Source organism: Xiphophorus hellerii, chromosome 11 (genome assembly GCF_003331165.1).
Source record: "Xiphophorus hellerii strain 12219 chromosome 11, Xiphophorus_hellerii-4.1, whole genome shotgun sequence".
In the NCBI taxonomy this organism is placed as follows: Eukaryota; Metazoa; Chordata; class Actinopteri; order Cyprinodontiformes; family Poeciliidae; genus Xiphophorus; species Xiphophorus hellerii.
The window spans coordinates 19529935-19556158 of NC_045682.1; the positions used below are offsets into that span (position 1 = coordinate 19529935).

The following is a 26224-nucleotide window of genomic DNA, read 5'->3' on the forward strand; positions in this document are numbered from 1 at the left end:
CTACATACCTGAGTATTTAGTAAGAAACGAGCAGGAAGGAACGCCATGTTGATTCACAGGGCTGGAAATGTCTGAGGTACACTCATGCGCACAGCCTGGGAAGCAGGGCTGTTGGAAGGAAATACTCAGGAATCTTTGGCACTCCGTATATATATATATATTTTTTTACACACAGTCTGTAACTAATTTATTTAGAAAGTACAAACAGCGCAACTGCAGACGGCAAAGCTATCTTTGGGTGCAGAGTTTTGGCATGCTGTCTATTTTATTTTATTTTTTTCCGTTTTGATCTCAAGGGGATTTAAGGACACTTTGATCTAGAATTTGTGTTTTTTTGTGTGTGTGCATAAAATTGGAAGAAACTCACCTGTAACAGATAAAAGCAACAGGTTGACTTAAATAGAGATGCACCAAGCAGACTACAGTTTGTAAACCTTTGACCTATTGGTGGGGGAGATGGACTTTAAAATTTTCATCATGATATTTCGTGGTACTATTGTGATGACAACAAAAATGAAAAGAACAATTTATCACTTCTTTTTTAGGTAACTTTATGTAAGAATGTGACTTCACGACACAGATATCAACTCCACAAAATGATGCTCTTGAAAAAAATTATAACGCGCCTCTTTTGGACAGCAGTCATGTAAATAAGTGTTCACAATAATTGCATTCATTAATTGGAATGTATTGTGACGATGATAAATCACAATTTGTATAAGAAATTTATCACAATAAATGATAAACGATACAATAAATGTCCTCCCTTACTTTGACCTACTGGGAACAATTTCAACCAATTCTAGTTTCTCTTTAAAAATATAAAATACAGCATTATGAAGCAGGTTTTCTAGCCTCCCTAACTGAGTAACCATATTTATGTTTGGAAAAGAGACGTCACACTTCTCTGTGAGCGTAGAGTACTGTAAGACAAGATTTTGTCACTTTTTAAAGCACAGTGATCAAAGTTTGTATTTTTAAGTTAGCTTTTGCTTGCTCTGCTAACAAACAATAAATAATAATAATAATAATGTTTGCATACATTCTAGAGAATTTGGGTCCCAATCTAGTCTCATCCGAACCGGTATCCATCTGGCCAACAGTTCAAATCTCAGCATAATTTATGACAAAATGGGTCACAGATCCAAGCGTTTTTTACGTTGTTTATGCGGTACTTTTCAGATCCAACATTTGAAATCAGAGTTTATCCTGATAGAAAGACAGTTTGTTGAGGTTTATTATGTAATTACTGACCTTGTAGATATAAATAGGATTTAACATATATGAACAAATCGCAGGGGTAACAGCAATATTGGTATCGGCACATATACTGTATCTCGTTCGGATCAGAAAATTCCTGGATCTGAGCATCTCTGCTGTCATGAATTGCAGATGATGTTATTAGAATTATATCGTTCTTGGTGGCAGCATGTTGGTTCTTTCTGTTTAGAACTTTTTTTTTTTGGTTGAGGCATTACATGTTGCGACAATTATTCCCTCTGATGTTGGATCCTGTGCAGCTGGAAGGATTTTTGCTTTTTTTTTTTGTGGCAACAAAGTATTTTTTTTTTTTTACAACTGGGATCAGCTAATTAGCATCTCAGAAATTCAAATAATACCTGAACTATGACCCCCAAATCCAAGAGGAGTTGAAAAGGAGATGGAGGAAGTTCAAATAATATCTTCCATCTGTCACAATGGACAAGGATCAAATCCCCGACTCCGTCGTGTCTCTACTCGGCTTTCTAACCACACGCTCTGACAGAGAGCCAGAGGAGTGACAAAAGCAAATGAGGCGGATTAGCAGTGCTTTCTAACAACCGATGGCGTCATCCACTACACATGCTACTGTGGAATATCGTCTCCACTGTCTGGAAATTGGGCTGTCATACAGCAACAGTCTTCAGTCAGAGGCTTCTTCAGATTCGTTGCAAGACTGACTACTAGCAAAAATCCTTCCTGTCCACAGCATCATATTCCAGAATGACTCTGAAGGTTCAATGGTGATATGAGCTGCAACTTTTAATTTCCCTTAAGGATAAATGAAGTGTTTTTAAATTGAATTTGAATGGACTTCTCCATCTTGCTGCTTTTTTATGTATTTAAAGTGCTTCCCCTGATATCCAAAACCTCAACAACACATGGATGTAGCTCACGTCGACTCTTCTTCACTCAGTAATAACGTTTAGTTTTATCGTTGGACAACCTCGTTTTTCCTTATGGTAGTTTCACTGGACAATGAAACCTTTCGACTGGTCAGGTCGGTTCTGATTAACAGCTGATTTCTTCGTTTTACATTTCTAGTCGTGGAACGTCTTTCCTTAGATATCGACAGGCTTTTGGCGCTCTTGTTCAGCCAACGTTTTTATGACGCACTCGATGCCACACAAACCCCTGACGGAATTATCGCTGTGTACACTTCGTGGTGGGAGACTGTGAAGACAAACTTTCAGTCTTTCCACAGTAACATGTGGTAACATTTTACCTGGCTTCATGCTTAAATAGCTTAGTCTTGGAAGAGGAGAACAAATTTCATTAAAAATGACTTAGGAGGAGATTTGCTAATTCTTACAGCAGGTACAGACACTTCTACTTCAACAGACTCCCTGTACGTCCAGTCGGATGAGCGTCAAACCGAATGGAGCCACTACACTGTAAAAACACAAAAGCTTTCCAAGAATTTCTTTTGGTCTAGATTCCAGTGCAAACTAGTACAATTGAGAAATGAGATAAAAACTAGCTTACAAGCAACTTTTCAGCAAGAAAATTCCTTAACATTGATAAAAAACAATATTAGGGAACTTTTGACTTTAAACAAGCTCCCATATCTTGTACCAGTAAGTTGCTTGTACCAGTAAGCTAGTTTAGTTTCACTTCAAGTGTACCAAGATTTTTCACTAGAAACCAACGTAGAAAATATGTGGTAACATTTTTTTTTCTTTTTGTTGTGTATCCAGCATTGCTTACCAAATGTTGGACATTTATGTTAAGATCCTGAACATCTACGTCATCACAACATCCTCACAGATTTAATAGATCCTGTGAGGAGGAAAAACTCGCGTGCTGAGCTTGGTCAACTTTATGGTGCTTGTGCATAACTTGAGAAGTTTTCTTGTGCGTCCATCCATCCATTTCGTTTCTAATGAAGTGCTTGTGGTCCGTACAGGGTTTGTACTGGTGCTTGAAATACTTGAAAATGCTTGAATTTCAAGTAGGTGGTTTCAAGGTTGGTGCTTGCTTTCTGTATTAAGCCTTTAAAAGTATTAGACATTGAGATTGGACATTTTTGTAATAAAGTGCTATCTGACTTAATTTAAAAATAGGGTGTATTGATAAATTGACCCCAATTTCCTTAATATTGGATATCGGTGATCGGCGGTACTGACGTGTGAAGCTGATCTTGTCTACCTCGGCAAAGGTCTAAATATCAACCACTGTCATCTTTTATTTTTGCTATGAAGGAGGTTTGACTTACAGCCCTGCTCACCAGGTCATGTCTGCATATTTGCACATAACAGTAGTCACCCCACTGCTGCCAAATCAAAGACTTTCTTGCTATATTTAGCAACATTTCAGATAAAAAAATAAAATAGTATCGACCAAAATCGGAATCGGCAGGTCAGGCTTTTTAAAGATCGGTAATCAGCGATCGGACAGAAAACTGCAATCGGTGCACCTCCAATTAAAAACCTAAATTTGCAAAGCGACGTTTAAAGTTTAAACCAAAAATTTTAAAGTAAAAAAAATGTTTTCATATTTGTCTGAATCAGACCAAGCTTCTCTTGTTTTAGGTCAGTTAGAATTACCTAAATTTTTTTTTTTTTTTTGCTAAATGCTGGAACACTTGGTTAGAACATTTTTCAGAGATTTTTTTTTGTGTAACTTTTTTGAACCAGTCAAGTGTATAGGGTGTGTATGCGTGTGCGTGTGTGTGTGTGAGAGAGACCTTTAAAAACATAAAATTTTGCTATCTTGTACTTCACTTGTCCCTCCTGTAGAACGTAGAATCACGTGACGTTATTCATAACAGTAATAAATGATATCATACAATGGCGAGTTGAAATTATCTTCTGTATTAATTTTATCTCCAAAGTGTAGAGCTGGAAAAGTGTTTTTTTTTTTTGTTACAAAGTAGGAACAACTTGTTGCGCGTTCAGGTGACTTCATTCAAGAACAGCCGCAGGACAGATGCGCTAGTCCTGGTAACACCAGAAACTGTCACACACACCGCAAATAAAATAATAATAATTAAAAAAAAGTCATGGCCAGAGCTGTAACGTAAGACGAGGAGAGCGGCCTGCTGCTCCTGTAAGTTAACAGCCGAGCAGCAGCAGCTGTGGCTGCAGCACTAATCAGTATTTTAGCTACGACAGCGGCTAAATCCCTGCAATGAACTGGGTCAAACTCAGGTTACCACTGTGTTTGATCAGTTTTTGTTTTTTTTTGTTTGTTTGTTTGTGTTTTCTCTCTGCTTGACTCATGCGTTTTGTCGCACTGTAAAAACTGGGGATAATTACAGGCAGCTTGTTGGTGTCTGACAGGAGCAGCACGGCACATTAAACTGCTTAACATTTTTGTTATTGTTTTGATTTATATTGAAGTGCCTTGCCACTAGCTTAAAGGATTTTAAATTAGATGTGCCATTAAAAATGGTACACTTCAGAAAGTAGATTTTTAACATGTAGATTTTTAGATAAAGGAAAAAAATATGTACAGTTGCATACTTTTATACAGAAAGGAAGGTCAACAAAGCAAAAAATCCAGCGGAGGTGGTGAGCAACGGCAGCAGACAGCTAGACAGCAACAGGTGGCTGCAAACCGGAGGAACTTCAACACTGAGTTTAAATGTCAGTGTTGACAGAGCTTAGTACAGTGTAGCCATTTTTTTTTTTTAACGTCTTTATCTAAACTGTAAATGTTCAGATGTTTGTAATGATCTAGGTGCAGCTTTTGCAGAAAATACATTTGAAGTTGAACTTAAATAAAACAAAAACTAATCTCTCCCTCTCTCTCTCTTTCTGTAAGTTCTGTAAGTGGATACCAGTTGTTTTCATGTCAATAAACTGAGAGGAGAGAAACTCCGACCGCATAATGCGGAGAGATGGGCTGATTACTGGCCAGGAGGAGGTATGCTAAGGTTTGGGGGAAGAAAAAAAAAAGTTGCCGTTCCCAAACCGCAAAAACGTTGTTTTAAAATGTTGAAGTCATTTTTAATGGTGTGCAGAGAGAGTTTTCTTCTGCTGTTTGGAGCAAAGAGAGGTGGAGGGCTGATTCTATCCACACCTGTTGCTGCACACTGCTGTTCAGCTGGCTGAAAGGAGCTTTTCCATAGATTGCAAGACAAATTTGGCCGAGAACAACAAAAAATGTAGAATATTCTGTTGAAATATTCCAAATTTAAATATGTTTCCCCCTTTATTTTCTTTTTAAGTATATCAGAATTCATATGATAAATAACTTATTATACATAGCATTATCAAAACTAGTAATTTCTGCGTTATGTTATTTTAACGACAGAGGGAATAATTGCTGCATTTCTGTTTCCAAAAACAACAAACGTGCATATTGTTACTGTTAAAACACTGAGTTTTATTGTGCTTTGGGAACTTCCTAGTGCTCCATATTTAGTATTATACATTATACCTCTTAAAAGTTAGGATTTAAAAGTTAAGTATCGTCAAAGACTCGCTCTGGTCAGGAACAATTTCCAGTAGCAGTCAGTCTCACAACAAATCTCAAGAGGCCTCTGACTGAAGACTGTTGCTGTGTAACAGTCTGATGACTTTCCTGGAAGACACCATCAGTTGTTAACTTTTACTGCTCCTCATTAAACCGTTTATTGTATCGCTTATCGTTTCTCGTGATACGTTTCTTATCATGGTAAGAAACTGTTGTTGGCATTGTTAGTTTTACAAGTTTATCCCATTTTTGTTCAATGAAAGCATCAATGAATTACAAAACATGATTAAATCCAGTTACAATTTACAGTTAAGTGATATAAATCACGCTTCTTTGTGTGACTGGTGTCCTTAAGAGACGTATGACAAAAAGGGATGTTTTTCAAGCAACTGTGTTTGTGGGGCTATTATTGCTGTGACACAAAGTGGCAGCCATATACACTGCTCAAAAAAATAAAGGGAACACTTAAACAGGTGTTTAACACTTAAAGTGTTCCCTTTATTTTTTTGAGCAGTATAGTTACCCTAAAAATTAAGCAACAGGGTGCTGTGGTGGCGCAGGGGCAAAGCACAACCCACGTATTAAGGCTTTAGTCCTCGTGGTGGTGGTCGCAGGTTCGATTCCCGGCCTGGCTACATTTGCCGCTTGTCTTCCCTCTCTCTCATTACCGTCTTTCCTGTCAAACTACTTTCAAATAAAGGCCACTACAGCCAACAAAACCTTAAAAAAAAATAAAGCAACAAAAAGTCCTGATCGCCACATATCATTATCACAATAGCACCACAAAATATTGTGATAAAACTTTTAACTTCATATCCCCCTAATAGTTAGAAAGCCATACATTTATAGGTATAGTTTAAAGAAGTGGAAGCATTTGCATTAAAGTGACCAGTTGCTCCAGTAGCCTGCAGCCAGTTGCGTTGCACTAAATGTTTTTCATCTGATCTGCCTCTGATCTATAGTGTGTAAAGATTTACCAAATAAAATCTGACATCGAGTTCAAAATAAATTATGGAATAAATTCCCTACTCAGCTGTACTTTTCTTTAAATAAAACATGCAGATTTCAATAAATCCACTCTCTTTTTTTTGCTCTTTTTTTCCCCTTTCTTTCTTTTTTATTTTTTTTATTCTAAGCCAATAACTTCCCTTTAGACATTATTTTAAGACCCCCTTTTAACATTTTTCTGCAGTTTAATTGCTGTTCTCAAATAGTTCAGATTGAGTTTGCAGTGGATATGCACTTGAACATTTTTACACGCAAGAACTCACTATAGGACATAGTGTTTGTCTGGTGGGGCCTTTAATCTTCTATATAAATACGAGAAGAGCTTTTTTTTATTATCCTTTAATGTCAAGCAATTACCCTCTATCTGTATCCACTTTTGTTCACTGCAATTTAGATCTGACCTGTAAGAGCAACGGGAAAGCGGTATCTTTCTGGCAATTTCTCTACGTCAGTAACTTCGGCTGTTTAATACGCTTAATCATCGTCGTATGAGAACAATTTATGGCTCAAAACTCATAATTGTATGGAAACAGAAATAGAGGGACTTTGTGTGTAATGAATTCTAGCTCTTATAAGAGCGAAAATGGCTGCAGTAGTGAAAGCGCAAACCGAAACTCCTATTTAAATGTTAGTTTTTTGTTTTATTTTTTCAGGGCTTCTGCAACTGTTAGATTCCTGCATCCCCCCACCCCCACCTGAGCAGCACATACAAGTGTAAAAACCAATTTTTGCGAGAGGAAGAACAAAAAGCCTACCATAAGATAAAACACACACACAGAGGAGGTCTGGACGTGGTGGTGAAGACGACACGGGGTGCTCACCTTCTAATTGCCGGTCTCCACCGCTTGCGATCTGGTTTCACAGTTAACCGTTGTTTCCACCCTCCCTTTCCATTGTGAGCACAGATGTTTCCGAGCGCGGCGCAGGTGTAAAGTGGTGCTTCTCGCACTCCAGCAGGAAAGAGCGGGGCCCAACCGCTCACTGCACCGCTGCCATCGCACTCAGGCCTCGCTTCGGCTGTTTGAACCCCCAGAGTAGGCAGCATTTTTAGAATTCCTCAGGAAGTCTGGTCGCTCATCAGAGATCACGTTTTGATGCATGTAGTGTAATTATGGTGTGTTCATATATGAAACAAGAATATATTGCAACCTGACTTAGATTTTAAAAAAATTTTTCTGTGTTGCTGGTGTTGGGTACAAAGCAAACATTTGCTTTGTTTTGTTTGATGCATAAAGTAGAGCAGCTGAATCAAAGTTCTGACATCTTTCTGGTGAAGATTGATGTGTACGACAGCGACGTGTGGAAGGTGGTTGACAGAACACCATCGCTGTTGTGATGTGTTTAGAGGTTTTCCTTTTTGTGATCAACGTTTAGTTAGTGTTTGGTAGAAAGAAGCGAAAAAACAATTAGAGATGCGTCGATCAGAATTTTCTGGCCACCAATTTTTGTAAACCTCTGACTTGTCATTAAGTGTTTTTGTCAATTATTTTGACAAGATTTAGAAACTGCATTCCAAATCCGTTTTGTGCTGGCCTCCGTGTAATGAGAGGTTGTTCTTTTTTTCTTTTTAATCTTAGCAGTAGTCACGGGAGATGAGGAGCGGTAATACACATTTGTACTAATGTTTTATAATGGCCAAAGGATGGCAGTGGTTTACATTTTAAACTAGTTTTAGCATCTTATGTGAGTGGTTAATACTGCGAGAACAGCAAAAGTAGCATTCTCTTTGGGGATTCCCTTGAGCCTTTCCGCTTCTGATCCACAAAATAATTCTGAAAAACAGCAAGTAGTGTTTTTATCAAATTAGTGGTGGGACTCGATGACATGTTTTTTCAACAGAGTTAATCGCAGGGTCTGTAATTAATCGAAAACTATACGCTGACAAAATTTGAATTTCAAAAAATGTTGCTGCCATATTATTGAAAAAACAGACAGATGAGCTCAACAACAAAGATTTTTTTTGTTTGTTTTTAATCTATATTTAGGTTATTCTACCATCAGATTAGAACAAAGTAAGATTATATCCATTCAGCTTTCAAGTGTTTCAGCAACCTCTGATCGTTCATGGAACTAATTTGAAGGAATCCTTCTTTAGAAATGTGGACTGACGTTGGCATCGGGGACGTCTGTGTTGCTGCACCGTGTTTAACATTGAGATTCTATTTTAGGCTTGAATAGCTTCGCTGATAGGTCAATTCCTTTTAGCAGAACTTGAGCATGCAATAGTCTTTTCAGTGTTCAGTCAGATCATTTAAAAAAATATATATAATCTTTTATTTTTTAGCAAACATTAACCTCCAGTGGGACAAGGCTTCAGTGTCCATCGCTGTTCATGCATGTCGCTTGTTCATCAGATTTACAGATGTACCAGAGACATACAAATACAAAGGTTACGCCTCAGGACTTTTGCATGAAAAAAACAAAACAAGACAAAAAAAAAAAACAACAAACAAAAGTGATTGTGTTAAAATCTATGTTATTAATCTAATGGCATAAAAATGGTTTATTATTGGTAATTTTTCTCAAGGATTGGGCATTTGTAATTTTTTTTGCTATTGTGAATATTTTTACATGAAAAGAATTTAGATTTACTCGCATAATGATGAATTCCAGTTAATGATATTTGAAAACTCCATAAAACTAGATTGTATTGAATTTTTTTATCTTTGCAATTTTCTCCACTGTTGGTTCCATGGGAGCAGCAACAAATACCTGCAAATTGAAAAACATGATTAAATTCAGTTACAGTTAGTAGCTTAGTGATAAAAATCACACTTCTCTGCGCAAGTGCAGCTGGTATTTTAAGAGCAGTCTTTGTCTTTCTGGGGCTTTCATTTCTGTGTCATGCAGTGAATCATACTGTTACTTAAAAAAGATGGCAAAGACACTTTTTCTTATTGTTGCTTTTGTCATTTTCACAATAAATTCCACAAAATATTGGGATATTTTAAGTCTTTATCGCCTCCTCCTACCAGCAGTTGTCAATTTGCAACACCAGCGGGGGAAGCAACTTTCCTAGGGAATCTAGATTCTTAGTTTAACAGGGGTACAACCAAATCCTGCCATCATTTCCAAATGCAGCGTGTTTGAAAACTCAAAATAGTAAAATAAAGCCTTTTCTGCCCTCTGTTCAGCTTTTCTGTTATTTGCAGAAAGTAGGGGTTGGCGATATGGACTTAAAATTTTATCACAACATTTCGTGCTACAATTGTGGTAATGAATAAAGTGACATTAAGAGCTGGTTATTACTTATTTTTTAGGTAACTTTAAGTGGCTCTCACTGCAATCATATATCCACAAACACTGCTCTTGAAAAACCATTGAAATGCATTTCTTTAGGACACCTGCCATATACGTGGGATTTTGTATCACTAAACTAGACACAGTAACTGCCAAATTGTATGTTCAAGTTTATTGATGCTGCCGATGAAAAAAAAACTGGAGAAAATAACAATCCCAATAATATGGACAGCTTTTTTTAAAAACATCTTTAAATAGAATTTATATTTTATCACAATAAAGAATAAACAGCCTGAACATACATATGCTGACATGTCGGAGGAAATATGTTTGCCTTTCAAATTTGTCTCTTCCGACTTTCTTCTTAAACATGAAACTGATATTGAAAACTGCAAATTTTGGGTTCTTCAGTCGATAACAGTTTCCACACCCAAGAGTGTTCTCTGTGCGACACGGCATGGTGTGTTTAATGATCAAAAAACGAGTCGATTTTTGAGTTTTCGCCTCTTAAGACGCCGATCAAGCCGAAACCATCTGATTGCTTTGTGCTTCTCTATTTAAAATGTTCTTTCTTTTTTTTCTTCAGCTCACATCTTTTAAATTAGAGTAAATCCTTCAGCTTTCTGTTACCAGAGATAAGACCTTTTTTTATTTATTTTTTAAGGTTTCTTATTTCAAAACGCCTTAATTATGGTGATTGGGGAGACGAGACTAGGCTTTAAAATAGACCAGGAAGTTTGTTGCTATCACTATCAACTTGTTTCTCAGGGCCACCTTAGGTCCAGCTTGATGACAAACAGCGTACACCTCCACCACAAATTTCCCAGCTTATCCCTACTCAGGCGAAAGACCACTGCTTCGCCACAACCACGAGTAATCACTTTTCCACGCTCGATGCGTCTGAACTTGAGTTAAGGTATCCCCCTGCATTGTAATGGATTAATTGGTTGAATATACGGCGGGAAGGCTCTCTCAGTCTGCCCGAACGAAGCAGGACTAAACGGCTGGGTAATGAACAGACCGTGTTGTTGCGGATTAGTTGAAATGCCTACAAGGATAAATCGAGGCCCACGAACGCCGGCAGGGAACGCATGTGAGTGCCTATAAGGCATCGCATTTGTGTTCTAAGGTAGCGGGCATGTGTTACGTGTGTTTAGGTAAACATGGGTTGATAAGCAGCAGCCCGAGCCAGCAGCGGGGCGCAATGTTCCTGTTTTAACACTTAATAACCCTGCTGGTGATTTAGTGCCTGCGAGGATTTCTCCTCTGGGTTCTCTGCATAAAAGCAGACTCCACCACAGCCAGCAATCGGCAATAATATGGATTAAAAGCAGTGAAACTATACGAAGCAGAACTACTTCATCATGCTGTGTTTTGAACATTCTGTTCCTTGTATTCCTAAACTCCTAAACAGTCCTGAACAAAATCTTCCAAATACATTGCCTTCGTGAATTCCTTGAAACTCCTGAACTTTCGTCACGATATAGCAGGGCAGGATTGACAAGGATTTGGGCCCCTGAGCTGGAGACTTTAGGGTCCCTATCCACTAATGAAAACTTAATTTATCAATGCAAATAATAGGTAGTCCTGTACATCAGCAGGATGGTTAATACGTCCCCTGGCTGATGTTGTTCCCAAAGAAATCTACTGTAACGCTATAGTTTTCAAACCCTTGAATATTATGTTCATAAAAAATCTAATACAATACAACTCACATAATTTGGGCCTATGAATTTCATACAAAGAACAATGTTTGTTTTTAAATTAATAAAAAAAAAACTTAGAACATTAATATCTGTGGGCCGCCCCCAAAACTTGAGGCTCTGGGAGACTGCCCCTGTAAGCCCTTTCTAAAGTCTGGCCTTGCATTATAGCAGTAAAAAAAAATTTTATAAAAAAGTTTTTTCTTTATTTATTTTTATTCACTTAGCCAACATAAGTCCTTATACATAGTTCTTATTTTTACTTTGGATAATGAAATATCTGAAAAGTTTGCCATTCCTTTTCCTTCAGTCCCATTTAGTTTGATGCTACTAAATTAAAGACCGCATCCACTTACCTTAAGAATGTATCTAATTAGTAAAGAGTCATTTTACTAGGAATGCACGATAAATCGACATCGGACGGTTTTTAACATATCGGTATCAATCCGATAAGTAACTGGCCTGTTTTATTCACAAAAAACATCCTAATCTGTTTCATTTATGCTTTTGGTTGTGTGTGGTGTTTATTTCTAATACATTCACTCTTTTTGGTTGTTGTGTTTTATTTATTTTGGATATTTAAATAAAAAGAAAAGTCTTCCAGTTCCAGCAATAAATGTTCATGTTTATTATGCCACTTTCAGCGTATTACTTGGAAATTGTTGTGAAAATGACGATATAATCGTTCATCGCAATATAATCGTTCATCTGAGGCCATGTATCTTCCAGCCAAAATTTGTTACCGTGACATATAACAATAACAAATTTTCTAACAAATGTTGCAAGGCCCTTTAAGAACCATTTCCTTTAGTTTTTCCCTCTTTTTTTCACAGCAATAATCATATTTACTCATAGGAATTGCTCCCCCATCAAAGAGAAACAATATTATTTTTTTGTAAAAACTGCTCAGTACACTTCATTTCTCGCCTCTCCTCCAAAAGGTGCTGAATTGTACACCAGCGAATCCTCCCCTCTCACTGTCTTTTCCTCCCTCTCTCCCCTCGGTTGCAGGCTGACTTGACGGGGATCAAATGGAAGAAGTTTGTGTGGCAGGGTCCCACCTCCGCCCCCATCCTCTTCCCGGTGACGGAGGAGGACCCCATCCTGTGCAGTTTCAGCCGCTGCCTTAAGGCCGACGTGCTGAGCGTGTGGCGGCGCAGCCAGCGACAGGGCTGGAGGGAGCTGTGGCTCTTCTGGTGGGGGGACGACCCCAACTTCGCCGATCTGATTCACCACGAGCTCGCAGGTAAGAGGAGACCATTTCCCTTCGCTTTTATAGAGGCTTACGGAGCGATGCTCAAGGTGGCTGCAGTTTCTCAATAATGGAGGTTGATGAAATCGGGTAGTTTAGGGGGGAAGAAGAAAAAAAAGGAAATAATTTACTCTGCTGCTGAAAGAACAAGGAAAGAAAAAGGTATGACAAGAAAATTAACTTTCTTACCTGTGAACCGTTCGTAGATTCAGCCAAGGTTATACGCCTACAAATGAATGATGGCTGTAAAAGATAAAAAGGGAAAGTTTGGTGCTCAGAGCTTTTATAAAGGAAACACTTGAACATGATGTCAAGATTTGTTATTGATTGCGCCATAAAAAAGAAATAAATGATTCGAGAGGGTGATTGTCAGGTCAGACGCCCTGTAAGTGAGAGCAATAAGGAAGTGTTGTTATCCGTGTAATCTAATACTGCCTTTACCCAATCAGCTGACTGATAATCCAGCTGACCCGGCTACCGGTGCCAACATCTGCAGGGCCTTTCGGGTTCCTTGCAGACACCGGGCGACATGCCGTGCCGTTTCGCCCACATGCTCGCGACAAATCTTCCGGACAAATCAGCACTCTGCATTCTAGCTTGGCGCAATGGCAGCAGACGTAGAGCCAGGCGCTGCAGCTCTTCAGAAGAGGAATAGGTGGGCAATCATTACTTGAGGGAGAAGTACAGTTCAGCACAGGCAGCCATGCAGAAACGAGGCCGACGCATCCGCTCTCTGCTCTCTGCTTTCTGCTTTTTTTTCCTCCTAAGAGCAGCATGAGATGTGGAAGATTGGTGGTGGTGTTTGGGGGGGGAAAAGCTGTCTTCATGCACATTTTCTGCCATGTAGATGAAAGTTTGCTTCCTGAACCACACACAGCTTGTCTGCGGCCCCTTTTCTACTCCCCCCCCCCCCTTCATTATGAGACTTTGTGCCTGAAGTGGACTCTCGGATTGGGAGCTGAAGGCTACGATGGGCGGCTCATTCAAGCCTAACCGGTGCTGGTAATAACCTGAAGCGGTTGGCTCGGGCCCCTCTGATGGAGTGGGCTTCATTTCAAGCAGGAGGATGTGTTATGGAGCATCTTAATTTGTAGGTTGCTGGAGATGCTGCTGTGCTTTCCACAAGCGCTGGAAACGAGAAATGTATCTCGAGTGTTCTGTTGATAGAAAATAGATAATTGACCGCTGGCCTGACTTTCAACGCAGTGTTTTCTTTGAGCAACGTCTGGAATGCTTTGCATTGGGAGCCCTGTGTGTTTTTTACCATGTCTTAATACATGTCTCAATATTTTAGATTAAGTCGATCCAATATGGATGGTGTACTACTTTCTTTCCTCCTGACTATAGATCAAATCTTTAGGATCTTTATTAAATCTTTTTTTCTCTGTGACGATGAACAATCTAACTTTAGATTAGATCCAAAAGTTTTGTCAAATGGGCCAAAATTGACATTTTAAAATGACTTGTGGGCCAAAATAAAAACCAGGGGAAAAGATTGACAGAAAAAGAAACAAAATAGACTTTTTTTAAAACATACTTGACAATAAACTAAGTTGCATTGCTTTTTTAATATGAGTAAACCACTCCTATTTTTTTAAAAATATGTTTATATTGGCAAGTGATGTGTAAATTGTTGTTGATTCAAAACTTTAAAAAGGTTTTTCAGGTTTGCCTCTAAAAATGAGGGCCCAATTTGTGAATCTCTAAAGCTCTCCACTGAAAATGTATTTTGTTTTGTCAATTTTGAGCAGTAAAAACAAGAATTAGGCTACTTTTGTATTAAATAGTATAGCCAAGTTTAATAAATTCATTAAAAGCAGATTTGGATGCGTCAAAGTGTGTTGGATATATGGAGTCCTCACAAGAGAATACAAAAAGCCTGAGTATTGAATACTGTGTGCAGTAGCCAACATTTCTGAAGTAAAATGTTAATTTCTGTAATAATTTTGCCCTGGTTAAAAATAAAAAGTTTCAGTCTGCAACAAACACGTGCTATGGGAGGCAGTAAGCATTATGTTGAATTGGAGTCGTGGGCCGCACAAAATCGGCCCATGAGCCGCAAATAGCCCCTGGACCGCACTTTAGACACCCCTGCTTCAGATAAATAATCAAATACTTGCGGGCGTTAAAGTGCCTAGTATCTGGAAAGACTACAGATATTAAGTTGTCTGTCCAGATACTAAGGGGGGAAAAATGAGCTTCGTTATTTTCTCCTTAATAACTGAGCTACATTGAAAAAGTTGCGTCTGACTTCATCTGCTGTTTTAATTAAAGAAACCAGCTTTGTTTGGTTTCTTAATGACTTCACCAGAACATCTAGATGCCTTCCTAAAACATTTTCTGCTACATTAAACAACAAGTATCACCAAATATATCAGTGGTATAGAGAGAGAGTGACTGTGCAGTGCTTAACTGCATGTAATCAGCTTATATTTATTGCTGTCCAAGTGGTTTTATTGTGACGGTGATGCTGCGTACAGATATTTTTATATATTTAGCAGCCTTACTTACTATTACCGGGTTTAAAATTAAATTAACATCAGATTTGTGCTCACTAACTAGCTAACAAGCAGAAGCTGGTGAATGTGAAACGAGCACAAGTCTTATAACTGGACAAGAAAGACTTGTTATAATACACGTTTTTGTTCTGATTAATGGAATGACACATTACCTTATCTGATTACCTGCCCAGCAGCTAATGCTAACAACGTTAGCTACTACTATATGTTGCAAATACTCACTTTAATTCCTACAAAATCCATTGAAGACTGGTAGCAGTTGTGTTCAGTTCAATAGATGAGGGTAAGTATCTTGGATTTCCTGTTATTTGTTAGCTTGTTAAATAATTATTAATGTATTTATTACCGCCTTAAGTTCATGAGCCTTAAGGAGCTTTACTGTCATTATCTGCCATTATTTATTGATATTGGGGCCAGATGGGGTGGCACAGAGCAGTCAGTGTTACACCGCTCTGCAGTTGGACAAGTTTTAACAAATATTCTAGAATACCAATATTGAACCTTTACAGTTTCTTGCATTTTGTATTAGAGATTAGAAGGAGTTTATGGACAGGTTGTCCTAAAATGCTTTGCCTGAGGAGATCCAGGTTGATAAATGATCTTTAAACTTTGTTAGGATGTGAAATGTCTTCCTGCTGTCACACACATTTCACCACTTGCTCCATGGTTTTTTTTTTATTTATTTTTTTAATTTTGACTTTCTTCTTTACCTCCCAGGAATTCTGGAACTTTCTCTTGTGTTTTGCAGCTTCTTTTTACCGTTGCGGGCAGTGTTGGCAGTAAACATGAAAATCCACTCTTGTCCCATTTTTTTTTTCTTCTTCTTCTTCTTCTTATTATTATTTTGGGCGTCTGAAATGGCGCTTGCTCGTTCCCCGCCACCCTCTTCCACCCTCATTAGATTAGCAGCCTGTGAAAGTCTTTTAATTTTGAGCAAGTGCCATTTGTGCGTACCAGTGTGTCAGTAATCCCCGCTCTCCGGGGGAGACGAGGAGGGAGAAGGAGGGAGCCGCAGAGCCGGGAGCAGCGAAGGGCGGAAAACTTGAGGGATCTTTTAACGTCTGGCTCTTAATCACCATTGAAGGAACAGTGCGAGGAACAAACCACAGAGCTCCCTCTTCTTCTTACGCTGCCGGACGACCCGCCCTGCTCGCTCCGACACTACGAGAAAACCAATTCTAATCTTCCCCTGGCCATGCACAGGAATTATCCCCAACAAGCGAGCGCTGTTGCTGAATTAAACTACTTGCCTCCCCCATCTTACCAGTTCAGCATAGGCATGCATTCTCATGCAAATGATCTCTCCAATCCTTCTTCTGACCATAGGCATCCGACATGAAAGATAAATAGCCGCTTTTTTCCCCCCTCCTTTTTTTTTTTACGATACACAAATTTTCCCTTCACTGTGAATCAACCACTGTACAGTTTGCAACAAATACAAGCGATGTTCTAATCTCCTCAATGAGTCGAAGACAAAATGTATGCTCTCTTTTTTTTTTTTTTTTCTTTTTTTTAGTAAGACTGAGAAATGATTGGACGTAACAGGGAAGGTCAAAGGGAAGAGGCAGTCATCTGCTGCCTGTAACATTTTATTGCCGCGCCATCTCTACTCTGGTCACCGGAGTCCCCAAATGTATTCATTGCTGGGCGCTACAGACAATCTCCTGGGATTGCTAAAGAAGAAGTGGGGGATGGGTCTGACTGTCTCCTCCACTAGGTTGATGAACATTGTTTGAGATCCATGCGTTGATGGAAGGGGATAGAAGCTGATGATGGCAGCTCTATTTAAACTTTTTTTTTGTATCGTCTGTAATTGGTTATTATCTTTTTGTCAGTGGTCTCTGGATTATGTGTAGGTTTTGTGACTTAACGAAGTTCACAAGTTCTCTTTCCCCTCCCCCCCTTTTTTTATTTGTGTCATGACTTTCCTCTGTGCATTTGAATCAAGGGTGAAATAAAAGGGGCTCTGTCTTGCACCTCAGGGCAGAACATCTAGTTCCAAAGGGCATATTTCAGTAGTCTGTGCAGGGCATGTTGACTGAAAGTTTCACTTTCTTCCAGGTCAGCCTGATTTTTCTCTTTCTTTTTTTTCTCCTTTCTGTTCTTTGATGATGTTTCAGCAGAAAATTATTGAACTGCTTTCACTGCAGCAGAAAAAAAATATCTGAAGCTTTGCTTCAAGAATGCAGATGTTTGCTGACAGCAAATGTGAGCATACACTGACATGTCCCAGTTTGTTGCCATCCCAGGCTTAAAATAATGTCATCTTGTATTGCAGTTCACATCAAAAAGTAGGAAATTTAGTTCCTTTTGTTACATGGCAAAAAAAAAATCTATTTTATGAAATAATTCTTTGTCAAATAGTGAAACGTTTATTGAGCACTTCACATATCTTTTTAAAATACATTCAGCTGAAGCTTTTTTTAAATTTACACTTAAGATTTTAGACTGATCCGATGTTTAAGTTGTCCTGTTAATTATCCACTCTATCCCTGAGACACCTGCTGTATAGAGGCCCATTTGCTTTACTGTAACAATAATATCTTCATTGCATAATTTTGAAATGTTCTCAATTCACTTTAATTTGTCTCATAAATCTTGTAGTCTGTGATCCCTCAGCAGGTTCGGTTAAGTGTCTAATCCCCAAGCTGTTTTTTGGGGGGTGTTTTTGCTACGAGGACCAAAATTGTCACATTGAGATCACAATGAAATTAAGAGGAAAAAGTTAATTTCTGAATACATTTGATATTTTTATTTCTTAGACTTAATTGAAGCAAGTAAACTAGTTTAATTTTCGTCAATAAAGAATCTGTAAGTTATTGTCGAGCCAAAGATAAAAAGAACATAATTGCCATGATAAAAAAAAACAGGCAAATCATTTCCAAAAAAGTTTTGGCGCTCCATTGTATTTTTTTTTGTTTGTTTGTTTTTTGTTCTTTGTGTCATCAATTCCCGTAAATAACCAAGTTTAATCAATGAAACCTGGTTGATAGAGAAATACTTTGTTGTACCAAAAAGAATAATAATTTTGTCTGTGAAAATCTTCCCCTGAAATAATTGTCGTCCTCATCGACCGCCTGTGCATACTGAACAGATTCTCTCTAAAATCGACGTTTTTGAGCTTTATATCATGTCACAATGTCATTACCTCATCCAAAGTGTTTCTTTTGAGTCCTTCCGATTTTTGTCCTCATTCAGTGAATATACTCAAATTATGAATTTTCCAAAAATTTCAAAGTGAGTTGTTATTCCTGCAAAGAAATACAGGCATTTTACACAATTTTCACCAGCCATTCCAACCCTCTTGTGCCTGTGTAATGGCTTGTTTCATAAGTGTCCTTAAAGGACTGCATTTGTGGAAGGAATACTTGACAAGGAAGCTTCTTTGGCAACAAACACACTGGTAAACCTCTCTGCTCACTTTTATGATCTTCTGTTCATGCATGCTCAGCGGTCCTGTTGCTCAAAGTGGCAGATGTGTTTTCACGTCTCCACTCAAACGCCGAACATGTTAAAAAGAAGCTGCTTCCCCACTGACGGTTGTAATTGTAGAACAAGAGATGTGTTTGAGGGGAAGGGCTTCCATCAGGTACGACGGCGTATTAGGGCCACTGTACATAGAAAAAGGAGTAAATTTCCGCCATAAACCAAGGAAATTTCTGAGCTCCAAAAGTCAAAAGACATTTTCTGATATATGTATGTTATACATATATGTGTGTGTGTATTTATTTATTTATTTTCAGAAGTGTATGACTTTTGAAATTTGGAACTGTACAAGTTTTTTTTTTTACTGTGGTAAATGTTAGTTGAAACATCACCGCATCTGGTTTGTAAAGGCCCGACTCGGCACCTGTAATCCCGTCACACAGATTGCCACGACATATGCTGCCTCCTCGAGCAGTCGCAGAAGCGGTGACACACACCACGACGACCCAGTCATGAGATGATGTAATACATAAGCGCCAGAGTCCAACGAATGCCAACACTCCCCACAACCCCAGGCAAGGATTCAGGAAGGAGAAATGCCACTCGCTCTTTGGAATTCCCAAGCGTTATCGACTCGGACAACCTGTGAAAGTCGGGCAGAAAGATGACATTCTCTACACATCGCCCAGCCGTCAGCATGAACAAAGTGTGTGCAGAAGCATTAATCGGGAGGCTTGTGTGTGTCCCATCCATGGGGCTTGCCAGGCTGAGAGGATGTGCATCAAAGAACAATTAGACACACTTGGTTAACCTTAGCTCTGGAGTGGCGCTGCTTCCTCTCCGCTCGTTCCAGACATCTTCGAAACTCCGGCGCGTAACGGCCGAGATTGATGAGTTGATAAACCCGGGCCCGGCTCCTGGGAGGGAAAAAAGTGGCCAATGGCTTTTGTGCTTGGGGATCAATTTTCCAGGGCTAATCTCCTGCCCTGTGAAACCACCCTGTGCTTTCCTCTTTTCCTCCCGCTCAATCTCCATCTCTTTCTCCTGGTCTCTCTCTGATGGATCTCCTTTGGCTGACATAGCGCAGAGACTCGGCCATGCGTACCATCCTGGCCCGTGGGTGTAGTCCAGCATTTTTTTCCCCCTCCTCATCTCTGCTGAAGAAATATTCTTTAATTAGTAATGGAGACTTTTTACTGAGTGCTCCCTCTCTTTCCTTGCAGATAAGGAAGAACTGGAGGGAAGGAGAGTGCCTCTTGGCCAGCCTGGGTTCAGTTCCCCTGAGCACCATTGATCATAAGCCATTAATCTTTCTGTTTAATGACTGACTGCTGCTCTAATTGCGTAAACACAGATGAGCAACTTTTAGAGAAAGACACCTGTCCTTTCCCACCCTCCTTAAGTTGAAAGGATTCATTGGTCCAGACAAAAACAAACCACTTAAAATATTTTGAATGCATGTTCTGTAAGGGCACGGCAGAGGTAGCAGTTTTTCCGTCCCGGAGACGTGAATGTTCTTTATGGCGCTGCCGTGCTTCTTCTAAGCACTCTTATAAAGGTCAGCTCATCTGGGTTGGCTTCATAGGAGGCAGAGACATGAAAGTGTCCCAAGCTTCACCTGAGCCCATAAGTCTTTGTCTAAATGAGGTTGCTCATCGTTCAGCCCCTACACTGCCCGCTTCCCACCATTCCCCACCCTCCCTACCACATGCACACTCTCAGATGTGTAAGCAAACCAGGATCTTAAGCGATCAGCACTGCAGGTTTGAAATCTACGTACCCTTTCTTTGCCTCTGTACATATTGAATTATATTTCTATAGAGTTCAATGCATTTCTTTAATGTTGAGAATTAACATAACTTTTTGAATCTTTTCGCTAACATTTCAAAAGGATTCCAGCTTTGAGCTGTTGCGTACAAACCTTCTAAATTTGGAAATATCTTTACTGTAGTTTTAAAGAAACCAGTGACAACAGATGAGACTCCAGGTTGCGTAGCAGGCAGTATTTTTTTCAAGTGTTTGATTTACATCTGGATATTTGTCCAAAACCATACAGTAGGATGGGAAGTACATTTATTTTATCCATTAATCAAACTTTTGGTTTTTCACGATTCAATTTTTTGGAGAATTGTGATTTATTTTTTCACCATTGCTGTCCTTGCGGGTCCATAGTTCAAAGAGATGTCAGCACTCGCAGGGTCTCCATCTTGTTTGACAAGTGCGTTTTCCAGCATTTATTTATTTTGACTTTGAATTCAGGTCAACTGTGGGACAGAATATTGGGGCCTGGGTAAGATTTTTATTTATTTATTTTAAATTAGGAATAATAAAACCATATGACAATGAAGTTGAATAATGAGAATAAAGCTTTAATAGATGAGTCTGTTTTGAAGAAAAAACACATTGACTGAGCTGGTCACATCAGATCTTGACTCTACCAAAGCTGTTATGTCATTAAAACAAGTTTTTTTCTTGTAATTTTAGGATGTTCTTCTATATTCTGGTAAGAATTGCACCTTTATTCTGCTACTATTATGACCATATTCTCATAATTAAGTAAATTCTCGTTATCTGGCCTTTATACTCCGCCGTATAACTCAGAGTTGGGATGATTGAAATAAAAGCCACTTCTTGAAAATATTTCCCATCATGTGTAATTTTGTATTTAGAAAAGAAAGCTAGAAAAAAATGGATTGAAACCAGAAATCAGATCTGTTGTGAAAAAACTAAAGGTAATATTTTTAAGCCACACCTAGCACTTTCTGCATTGTGCTTGATTTCCACGATGTTTAATAAACAAAATGGAACCCACAATAAAATACTGCTTTGGGGGGGAAAACATCAACAAAGCCTCCTGGCAATCCTTCAAGGATAAGCGTGTTAGATGATAGATGAATTATTAGGCATGAAAAAACTTAAACTGTCTAGACTTTTTTTTTTTCCAACTAGTGCATGATAAAAATCAGAACTTGTGAAAAATGGTCTTTTATGTTGTAATTATATTTAGAAGATGGCCCATATCTTTCATTTGCCGCATCACGACTTGAAGCTTTTTGTCCCACTTATCAACCACTTTGGTTTTGAGTTGCTTACAGCTAAACACGCTCATTTCACTGCTGTTTCTTTTAGCCTTCATGTCCTCTTAGTTGTGAGTTTTAAAGTGAACGGAAAAGTTTATTTGAGATGGTACACTCACAATCGGACACACAAAACATTGACATTTCAACATGTTTCCATTAGCGTCGTACAATAAATCGGCCCCTGATTTCCTTAATTTAGGGAGATCTGTGATCAGCTGATACTTGCAGGTTCAACTAATCTTATCACCGATCTTATCTGCCTCAGCAAAGGTCTAAATATCAGCCTGACAGACCCACCCGCCAGGTTATGTCTGCATGTTTACAGCTAACAATAGTACACTAGTCACTGTTATCAACTCAGCGACTTTCTTGCCATATTTAGCAACATGTCAGACATAAAAAAAAGCCATTATAGGCAAAATCAGAACCGTCAGGTGAGGCATTTTAAAGATCGGTAATCGTCGATGGGCCTGAAAACTGCAATCGGTGCACCCCTTGTTTCCATTTAAGCGAATAAATGGAAACAACTCACTGTTGAAACAGTGAGTTAGTATTTTTGGTAGCACTACTTTTGAAGGGGTGTGCATAAGACTGACATTACACTGTCATAAACAACACCTTCATGAATGTTTACGACTGTTGTCATGAAGTGTCAGTCGGTAAATAATGACACTGTTAATGCAAAGTTGACTCTTTTAATTGACTTTTAATGTAAATTATAATGCAACTTTGCATAAAAATGTATTTATTTGCCAAATAATGCTAAGTTGATACTTTTAATGCAACTTTCAATGCATATTTGCAGTAAAATGGTCATTATTTACCGAATGACGCTTCATGACAACAGTCAAACATTCATGAAGACTTGTTCATGACAGATGTCATGTCATGTTTATGACAGTGTAATGTCAGTCTTATGAACACCCCGTCAATTAGCGTTACCACATTTCCTCTATCTGATGTTGGATAACCAGCCCAGGATTTTCTGAATACAGTGATCCCTCGTTTTTTGCGGGGGTTACGGGACAAGCGAAATCCGCGAAGTAGGAACCTTTATTTTTTATTTTTTTATTTAAATTTTTTTACCCCTCCAGGGGGTCTTTTTGTGGGCTCTAGTGTCCCTTATATGATAGTGGGCTGACAGGAAACGGAGAGGGGGGATGACATGTGGCAAATGCCGTCGGGTCCGGGAGTCGAACCCGCGACGGCCGCGTCGAGGACTCAAGGCCTCCAAATACGGGTCGCGCTAACCACTACGCCACCACGGCACGCCTCACCTTTATTTTTTTTAACAATTATTATACAATGAAATACTCCATAATACATTTAAAACAAAGAACAAAACCTTTTTTACAGGGCCAAGCATTTTTTTAACAAATAAAAGTACTGTATAAATGTTTTTCTTTTGTTTTTTTTTTACAAATAACTACTATACTGAAAAATAATTTTAATCAATACGAAGTGAAGGCTTCAAATTGCGGAGATCAGCGCCGCTCCACCGCGACCCGAGTCATTGGATTAGAACGTGAAAAAATGGTTATGAAAAAACAATACAAAGTGCAGTTGGACAAATAGTGATTCACCTGTATTTCACTGCTCTTCCTGACTCCGCTCTGTCGCGTTTTTTTTCTTCTAAAGCTCGTGGTGCAGGTGTGTTTTTTTGAGAGAAGAACATAGTTATCGGTAGTTGTTGTCGCTCTTTTTTCTTCTGGGCAAAAAGATTCTTATAAACCGACATGCCACCATCGATTATGTTAAATTTGGCAAGCTGTTTTACGTACGTGTACATATTACCCGCAAAGTTATTGACACACAGGTAGAGAAGAAGCGGAGAGACTGTTTAGCCAATCAGAATGCAGAACACAATGCACGATGCAAATCCGCGAAGCAGCAAGACCGCGAAAGGTGAACCGCGATATAGCGAGGGTTCACTGTATAACAGATTTGAACTGTAACTCAAACATGTTTGTAGTCAAGTATCATAATATGAGGCGAAGGCGGAACGAGTTCGCCCTGCAATTGGTGTGTCCGATTGTGAATGTGCCCTTTAATATCTCAATTTGATATAAAAAGGGCAATATAAATAAAATTGATTATTACTGTTATTAATGCTGTTGTAAAAGCCAACCGCAAGAAGTGTGGAATTTTGAAATGGGAACATTTGTAAGAAACAACTTTATTAAGTCACCTCTGCCTCATCAGGCATCTTAAGTGACACCCTGCCCCCTTAAAGCAACACTGCATTCACACAGATGAATTTTTCGACTTATGGGAGCGAAAACTTAAGTAGCTATTTAGGCAACCCTCATGAGCTGCCGCATGTTTAGATGCTTTGAAGTGGATTAACGATAATGCCAGCTAAGACTTCTGTTCTGTTTTTATTTTATTTTTTTTCCTCCATAAGAAGACTAATGGGTGTTGCTCGGGGACTTGTGCAGACAAGTGCAATAAGGTCAACAAACATGTTCAGGGATTCGAGCTTTAAAAGTGTGTTGTTGTTTTTTTTTTTCTTTTTCCGACTTGGTCGTTTTTCTGTCCCCAGGAAACCTTCCCGCAATCATCAGGCGGAGACCGTGACAGAGATTTTTCAGAAACTATTAAAAATGTTAAAAAAAAGGAAAATGGGCCTCCACCTCCTCATCCTCTGCCACTGCAAGTCGCCCTTCCCCTCGGATGTCTGGGTTTATTCGCCTGCATCTTCTGTGGGAAGCTTCACACAGATATTGTCCTTTCTAATCAGTGTTGTTTTGTTTACAAGAGAACAAAAGCTCGCCCTGGACTGCAGCATTACTTAGGTCTGTCTGAAGTGGCGAGCGTCGCAGAGGGCCTCGCGCGGCGAACACCAGGTCATTAGGAACATTTGATGCAAACCAGACGCCTCTGTGTGTGTGTGTGTGTGTGTGTGTGTTTTTTTAGGGCTTCTTGTTGCCGAAGGGAGGGACTGAGGAGTCACAGGCGACAGGGAGGACCACAGAAGAGGCAGATGTGGTCTTGGCAGGGAGGGGCGGGTAGGGAGGTTTCTGCCAGGTTATGGCAAAGGGAGGGGAGCGCTGCAGCAAGGCTGTAGGTTTTAAACGCCGGTTTGATATCTTCCTCATCCTAGACACAAGCCATTTCCCCCAGTACGTGGACGTTATCACTCTCACCGAGTCTGTTTAAATTTGAGAATCTGGCTCGTCGTTTTCTTCCTTTTCTCCTCCTAATGCATCACGAGTGCCTTGAGGGTTGAACTTTCTTTGCTTGTTGACTTTTTGCCCTCTTGTCTGCCTTGTGTCTCAGGATGGCCGCAGCAGCTGCTAAATCACTTAACTCCGACTTAGTTTCAAAAAAGAAAAACACAAGCTCTCTGCACGCTCTGCTTATTTCCACTATATCTTGAAAGGTAAATGGCTTTATTCTGTTGTTATTTAGCCGGCGCTGTAAATATTTAATAGGAAATTGCTGTTTTCCTTCCCTTTCCCTGCCTTTTGCACCACTTTTCTGTGTTCCCAGATCTTATCCTTCATGATACGCTTGCATCCGATGAATTAGTTTGGGTCCTCTCAGAAATGGCTGTGTGCACGTAGCTCCCCCCCCCCCCCCCAAGAGTCCTCTCTGTTTGTTGGCAGCCAGCCTGAGGTTGCTTTTTTCCTCTTTGGTAGTTGGTAAGAGTTTTATGGCTACTTCAAGTCTACCAGAGTTACAGCTGTTATAAAGAGCCTTAGTGGAGTTGCGATAAATGGATCTTTTTGAAACGCAAAGCTGTTTTTATTTTCATTCTGCTATCCTTACGAAATATCCGATCTCTCTAATTAAATAGATTTAGTTAATTTCTTCTTATCAAGGTTTAAACAGTTTGGATGATTTGGAAATATGGTGAAATCGTCATAAAAGATAAAGTAAAATTTCTAGCCTGGCTGTTGTTTTTCTCTCCCTGCGGCACCAGAAACCACTGTGCACTGTGCATACTTTATTTCTTGCCTTCCTTTTGTCCTTGCAGTGATTTTTGCAGGTGTTTTATTTTCACACCTGACCCTGATAAAACTATCTGCTGCAAAATTTCTGCTGCTTTTCATGTTTATATATGAGCCTGAAGAGAATTTAGCTTATTGTAGTCCAGAAGAGTCTGAAATGGACAGTTGTTCCTTCTGGTTTTAAATGCTGTGCAGCTGGAAGGATTTTTGCCCTTGCTTTTAAACTTTTGGACATGTGTAACCATGGCAACCGTTCATAGCTTTTACAAATGGGAGTGGTTGATTAGCATCTTAAAGTCTAAAACAAGACCTAAACCCCAAATCCCAGAGGAATTGATCAGGTTTCCCAGTAACTATTGTGATA

General features: G+C 39.2%; 1 protein-coding gene across 1 annotated transcript in view; it reads left to right on the top strand.

The window, feature by feature from the left end:
* med13a (mediator complex subunit 13a) overlaps positions 1–26224 on the top strand; it is a 98494-nt gene that overhangs the window by 3875 nt on the left and 68395 nt on the right. The window contains exon 2 of the mRNA XM_032576368.1: positions 12642–12876. Within this exon, the coding sequence (XP_032432259.1) occupies positions 12642–12876 (235 nt within the window). The remainder of the gene's footprint in view (positions 1–12641; positions 12877–26224) is intronic.